Here is a 6,842-nt window from a genome sequence, read left to right as displayed (position 1 = left end):
ATAAATAGGATAAAAAAATGTTCTTTTCCTGTCCTATAGAGCGTCGAGTGTATTTTTATGCCTTTTTGCATTCTGCAGATATAATTTGACTTCCATACTCTTTCAAAAAAAATTGTACTGCATTCTCCAAGTCTCCAGCAATGCAAAATCTTGGCAAGATAAATCAATATAAAATCTTTTTTCACCAGAAATGAATCAATATAATATCGATTCTAATATTCAATAAAATATTTTTTACCCACGTATATTCAATAAAACCTAGGCTGTATTCGTTATAAGAAAGATCTTGCATAAAAAAAATCTAAGATGTATTATTAGTAAATTATGATTATAAACATCAGCAATTTCTCTTATTTCAAGCAATATGTAGAACAAACTGTCTAGTTTACAGTCTGTAAATAAAAATAACTAGTACTTATAAAATTGAAATGCTTATAGATATTCAAAATTTGAAATGTGACATCAACATACAAATTTGAGGTAGACTAAGATTATCTATGACCACTGCATATCTTTTAACAATACACTACTTAAAATGGTAGAATAAGATTATCTATGACTATGACCACAGAAAGAAAACTGGAAGTTTCCTTCTTTCTTTCTTTCTTTCATGTCTCTAATTGTTTGAGTTTTTTTGGGGATGGAATATAATAGAGTAGGATGGCTAAAAATTTTGTCACTGTTTAGAATAATTTTTTAAAAGGAGTGAGTTGGTCGATGACCTTTCAGGTCATCTTTAACCATCCTAAATCTATTTATTCTGAACCCCCCCCCCCCCCAAAAAAAAAAACATAAATAAATAAATAAAAGGTCAAAGATGGGATTGCTCAGGACAGATAATATTATTGTAAAATTATCCCATCCTTCTCGCTCCCTCTCACTCTTTGATTCTCTTTTGCAAAAACATCATTCAAATTTATTAATTTAATAATACTTTTTAAATAATTATTAAATAAAATAATTCATTTTTCTTATAAAACTTCCAAACAATGGAATGTTATATTTTGTTTCACCCCACCTCACCCGATTAATAAATGTTTCTTTCCTTTCCATCATATTCTCTCAAACATCCAATACACCACCAGAGTTTGGAATGGCCAAGCTTCATATACAAACAGTAGAATCATTTCGATTTCGTGCCCGCAATGGAGCTACGACCTTCTGATTGGTTCTATTATCTATAGCTTCTGTCATATGACTAGTTAAATATGCAACACAAATGACTCTGAACACAGGCTATAGATCTATTCAAGTAAGCAAATAGAGGACATGGTTCCTAAGGATTCCTCTCAAACAAGGCCATCGCCACAATCACATTGCAGGCATAAAATTTACCTCCAGTGGCTACAGCAATAGATAAATGATGAAGCAGAATAGAAATTAGAAGAAACAATTGATAAGGACCTGGAGTAAGCTTAAAAAATCTATGGGAAGTACTTGCTCACTGTACAACGCACGCCCAACTGAAAATAATAATTTCATGTCTGACGAGAATTACACAAAAGATGGAAAATCTTAGAGCTTCAGAGTGAGATCAGGTGATGTGGATGTTTCTGGTTGCGGGGGTGGTAGTGGCGGTGGCGGCGCAATTGCTGCAAGACTAGTAGTTGAACGTTGAGCATGTTCATGGCCCATACTAACACCAGCCCTGCCTTCCACCTGCCGGAAACTCCCAGGCCAGAACAGACCCGTATTATCATCATCTTCCATGAACATTGGTCCAAAGTAATCTTTCTCAAATTTTGCACCAACTCTTGGGTCGGGAGGCCTCAGTGATGGCACAGGTCGTTGGTGCAATGCAGCATGAGCTTCAATACCAAGAGACCGAAAAGCAGAACCATGAAGCGGCAGCGATGCCAGGCTTGTGTACCTCTCAGTGAACATCCCCATTCGCATCGCGCGCTTCGCCATTGTCCTCTCCCTTTTATGAGCATTTTGATGGCCACCCAAAGCCTGAGAGCTGAAGAACTTCCTCCTACAGTAATTACAAGAGAAAACCCTGGGAACTGCTGATCCTGAAGGTTGAGCTTCACCTCCCACTTCACTGCTGGCATCACTTGTGCGTTTCAACTCACCATCGCTGGAGTTGACGTTGAGGGTCAAGTCGAGGGAAAAAGACACTGGATCAGTTTCAGGTTTTGTGATATTTGTGAGACAGGAAGAAGTGGTGTTGCTGTCCTTGGTAAGATCATGGGACGTTTCTTGCAAGGATATATTGGAAGCTACTTGGCTACTGACTTCCGAATGATTTTCAGGTTGCAAGTTCAGATTTGGCGTCATCATGTTTAGATGAATCTGCTAAGAGCTAACTTCCCTTCCAGCAAGCACTTAAGACAGGAGCAAATTCCTTACTTCGACCAGCTTACCATTCAGTATTCAACCTGTATCAACAATAAGATAAATCACTCACCATGACAGAGCAGGAAATTTTTGGGTATCTCAAGACAAAGTACTCAGAATTTCATTCACATAAGCCTTTGTTAATTCCAAATTCCAAAAGAGTAACTTTATTTGCAGGAACAAGTAAATGACAATTACTCAATTCTTTTTCCTTCACTCTGTGGGCTACAGAACATTTGATTAATATCTGGATATTCCTTTTGCAATAATTTCAGTAGACAATATGATGCAATTGACAGATTCAAGTATTGTTCATAAAAACACCAAAACTAGAGCAGAAAATACAGTCTGAGATTGTTTGGTCCCGTAGGATGGAAAGATGCAATAGAGGTGAGTGATAAAGAGAACATATGAAAATGGACTAAAAAAGCTAAATAAGACATCACATGGTGTGCGTGGAGGCAACAGAAAAGGACATCATTGCAAGAGGAGGGGGCAAAGTAGGTGGCTGAAGATTTTCCGGGAATCAGTTCATGTCTTGTTTCTTGACTTGTGAACTCAACATCCGTTTGTTTTAATATTCCTTCATCAAACACTTGTCAACAAATTAAAAAAGGACAAAAGGGCAAAAATACCCAAGAAGTCATCTGTCATAAGCATCCAGCGGCCTCAAGTGAGGAAAAGTGCATGAGTATCTATGAAATTATTTTTTTGGTGCATTTATGACCAAATTGTTAAAAGTCAAAAATGTTGACTGTTTGCTTTGAATATGAAATTTAATGATTTGGTCACAGTGTACTGAAAAAATAATTTCATAAGCACTCATGTACTTTTCCTCAATTTAATCTACCAGATGCTCCTAGCCAATGACTTCTTGCGTATTTTTACTCCTTTGCCCATTAAAAAAAAGCGGGCCTAAAGCCTCTAGATTTAGATTTACTAAATGGAAATGTGAGTGAATTTGAAGGAATACAAGCAATTCTTCACCTTTCAATTACTTGTCTAAAGGATTTTCTTTCTAAGCTTCCTCCACTATATTGTAGATTCTAAGCCTTTTTATCCTACAAATCATGAATGCCACTTCCGGACACATTGAATATTAACAAGGCTCTAATTCAATGTGGTATTTCAATCAGCTACAATACAGAATTATTTTGAAGAGCAGAAGATCTAATAAAAGATTAAACCCGTGTAGAAATAGAAGCGCAATTGAATGCTCATAAATCAGCTTAAGATAAAACTCTTATTTAGCACTAGATTTGGACTAGTCTAGTCGTGAGGGCTTTAAGTGGTTTACACTAAGTCTTAGGTTCTGGTGCCCTTGTTGTCATGGACCCAGTAAAAGAAGGGCAGTGCCTTCGCAGAAAGCAGACCATTTCTAGAACCCTGGGCTTCTATCTTCTTCCATTTGCTGAAATTCAGATTACTCATAGATAGTTAGCAGCAAGTCCATGAAATAGAAAGCTTAGAAAATGATCTTTCATCTCCAATTTTAAAAATTACAAGCCAAGAAAGAACATGATTTCTTGCAAGTTCCATTTGTAATGCATTATATACAAGCATCCATGCACATACAAGTGTCACCTTTTATGACTCTCACTATGCCTATAGGGCCTGCTTAAAGTTAGCAACACCAAATTTTTATGGCTCCAGGCATGATCTTGAATTTATATCAATTATTTAAGTAGAAAACTATTATCTTACAAGAAAATAAGTTCTGTATACTGATATAGTTTTCCTGAAATGCAAGTCAAAACCATGTCCTTACAGTAAGTGCCAAGTCGGGACAAATGGATGTCAGGTGAACATATATCAGCACCGTGCTGAGCCAACGTTGTGAAAGCAATACTTGCACAGATAACAGGTTATTCAGTATGCTGCACGCCAAATAAATACCAAAGATGAGGCTTTCACTATTGTTGCTCATGCCAGAATACCAATAAATATTTTCATGCCACAGCAACGCAAGCTAAAAGGTGAGACTGATCTTAGAGCAAGAGAAGAACGCAAATATTCAGTTGCAGCCATAAAATAGAATTTATGAAGTATATACACATCAAACAAAGGTCATGTCACGTGTCAGTTACTCGTGCTAAATGTGGACACTTCCATAGAATTCCTAGACTTCTGAGATTTTCTGTATCGGAAAGTCCATGTTCAAGTCTGCTTTAGCGTTTGAGGGTCCTAAATTCAATTCCTCCAGCTGATATTCTTTTGACGTCCCTTGGAGAGTTAAGCAACTTTGATGAATGCAAATTGCAGTAGGCACTAGGAAAACAGTGTTGTTGCTGACTTTTGCCTCGAGTAAGCTAGTGTTAAACATTGTGTCGTCAATTGAATTAAATCATATGGTCTACAGAAGTATTTTTCTCTTATAATATTCTTTTTATCTAGTAGGAGAAGTGAAGATGAAAAATGTCAAATCCAACTGTGTTAACCAAGATATCTGTTTATCTCAAAGACTTCTTCTAACCTGATAAGCTCATGCAAACCAGATGACGTTTTTCCCTGTTTCAAGCTTTTCTATTCAATTCTTAAGCTAATGGGATAGGTCTTTAAGAGTAATCCGGGGCAGCATGGACAATAGAAAGACCACTTTCTGAATCTGTATTTTCATTTATTCCGCTCTACACTTTCCCTTCTGTTACTGCGAAACTTCCACTTGAACAGAAACTTCTACCGACTTTCCATAATAATGAAAATGAGAGCGGGGAATCTAAAGCTCCATTTCTTCCATGGGAAATAGATTTCCAAGAAAACTTAGTTGATAAGATACACGGTTCGCTTTTGAATGGGCTGTTCTGGTTAATTTCCAACGTTCTCAGTATATAAAAAAATTCTGCAAAAAAGTTAAAAGTTTAATATTTAAGAACAAGCTGGAAACAACTTTTTCCTGGCTTTCTTCAACAGCTAAAACTTTCTTTGTGGAATAAAACCCTTCTTTTCTACCAAAGGAAGATATAAATTTAGCTGCAGTGAGATGAAAACACTCCGGGAATGAAAAATTGACAACGCACTCCAGGATTCAAAAGGAAAAATTGGGGAAAATTTTCCAAATTTTATGACCCTCAGAGGGAGTAGGAGAAACTTATATCCTCCATGCTAGCATAACTAGACTATATTATCTCAAGATATAATTGGCTGGCTCTTGAATCATACTACGAGTTCATTTGAGATGCTTTTGTTCTTAAGCACATTCCCAACTAACATAAAATCAAAGAAGTGATTAGAAACTCGCCTGCACTTGAAAAGAAAGAGCATAAAAATCTTTATTGAAGTTGTGGTTTTGACCAGCTGGAGAGAAGAAAGAAAGAACAGTAAGAAACATGAGCAAGTGAAATTACCAGAGAAAAGAGGGGGAAATTAGAGAATTCCCCCTTATATTTACTAGTTAGATCTAAATTTTGATGCTCAACCACAGGTCACTAGCAGAATTCCATCTTGTTAGCAGCGGGAGTTTTCAAAATGACGCATCAAAGCATCACTAAATCCTCAAAAGTCAAAGAAGAAGGCTTCACTTGCAAAGCAGAGTGAAACCCCTGCACTCAGAAGAAAGAAAAACTTCAAAGGACCAGGGTAGAGCGAAGAAGGAGGAGTAAACCTTAAAATGCATGGAATAAAAAAAGGAAAGCATGAATCAAAAGCAAAATCGTTGGGTGGCGAGATGGCCGAAAGGAGAGTACTTACATAGTATAGTACTGTACGATAAAAAACCGCAGGTTGCTTCCCTGAGTGAAGGGAAGAGTATCAGTATCAGCAAGAACAAGAGGGTTTTCCGGCTGTGTGTGTGTTGGCTCTCGTTTTAGTAAACAGCACCATAAAGGGTGGATGGCAAAAAAAAAAAAAAAATATATATATATATATATATAGGAGATAAGACTTTTTTTTTTTTTGGGAGGAGAGAGATGAGGGAAGTCAGAGGGAAACATCTCCCACACGGGAACCACTTCTTTTGTCGAATTTGATGTTTAATTTTGGAGGTGCCATAATCTGGAAGTTGATTCTCGTTGTAACGAGGGAGTGTGAATGGGTTAGGGAGGGAATAAGAGAGAGAAAGAAGAGAAAAAGAGGAAACAGAGAGACAAGTAAAGCAATGGGTGCTTTGTTTGAAGAGCCACAACAGGGATACGGATTATATGCAGTGACAAACGGTGAAGTGGTTAGAAAGTAGCAAATTCTGATTATAAACTTTTATTTAATGATCCATAAGAAATGAGTGTATAAATTTTTTTTATTTACAAACACACAATCACATTTTATTTAAAATAAAAATTTATAAAAAATATAATATTATTAGTAATTCTGTTAATTATTAATTTAGATAATAAAAATTTTATTTGAATGGTTCATTTTAATATAATTTTTTATTTTTTATAAATTGATTATTTAATATACTCTGAATAGTTTATAGTTAATATTAAATTTTTAATAATCTTTTAATTTTTTATTTTGATAAATATAATTTTAAAAATAAAGATAATATTTCTAAAACTTTTCAAAAA

The 6,842-nt window shown here is 35.7% G+C and overlaps 1 protein-coding gene across 8 annotated transcripts; it reads right to left on the bottom strand.

Annotated features, from left to right (window-relative positions):
- Positions 1–1,380: 1,380 nt before the first annotated feature.
- On the bottom strand, positions 1,381–6,443 carry LOC129311281 (zinc finger protein 7-like). 8 transcript variants are annotated; one of them, XM_054953480.1, is made up of 5 exons: positions 6,028–6,442; positions 5,685–5,879; positions 4,109–4,217; positions 3,638–3,751; positions 1,381–2,381 (listed from the first exon to the last, which is right to left on the bottom strand). In XM_054953480.1, the coding sequence occupies exon 5, from the start codon at positions 2,281–2,283 to the stop codon at positions 1,516–1,518; it is 768 nt and encodes a 255-aa protein (XP_054809455.1). In that variant the 5' UTR covers positions 2,284–2,381; positions 3,638–3,751; positions 4,109–4,217; positions 5,685–5,879; positions 6,028–6,442; the 3' UTR covers positions 1,381–1,515. The 8 variants fall into 8 exon arrangements, with proteins under 8 accessions (XP_054809455.1, XP_054809453.1, XP_054809458.1 ...); XM_054953478.1 differs by lacking the exon at positions 3,638–3,751; XM_054953483.1 differs by lacking the exons at positions 3,638–3,751; positions 5,685–5,879 and adding an exon at positions 4,814–5,179.
- Between the last annotated feature and the right edge of the window lie 399 nt (positions 6,444–6,842).

Source organism: Prosopis cineraria, unplaced genomic scaffold (genome assembly GCF_029017545.1).
Source record: "Prosopis cineraria cultivar Desert tree isolate PC_DT_omini unplaced genomic scaffold, ASM2901754v1 PC5, whole genome shotgun sequence".
In the NCBI taxonomy this organism is placed as follows: Eukaryota; Viridiplantae; Streptophyta; class Magnoliopsida; order Fabales; family Fabaceae; genus Prosopis; species Prosopis cineraria.
The sequence above is the reverse complement of the archived record's forward strand: the minus strand, read 5'-3'. Positions and strand labels throughout refer to the sequence as shown.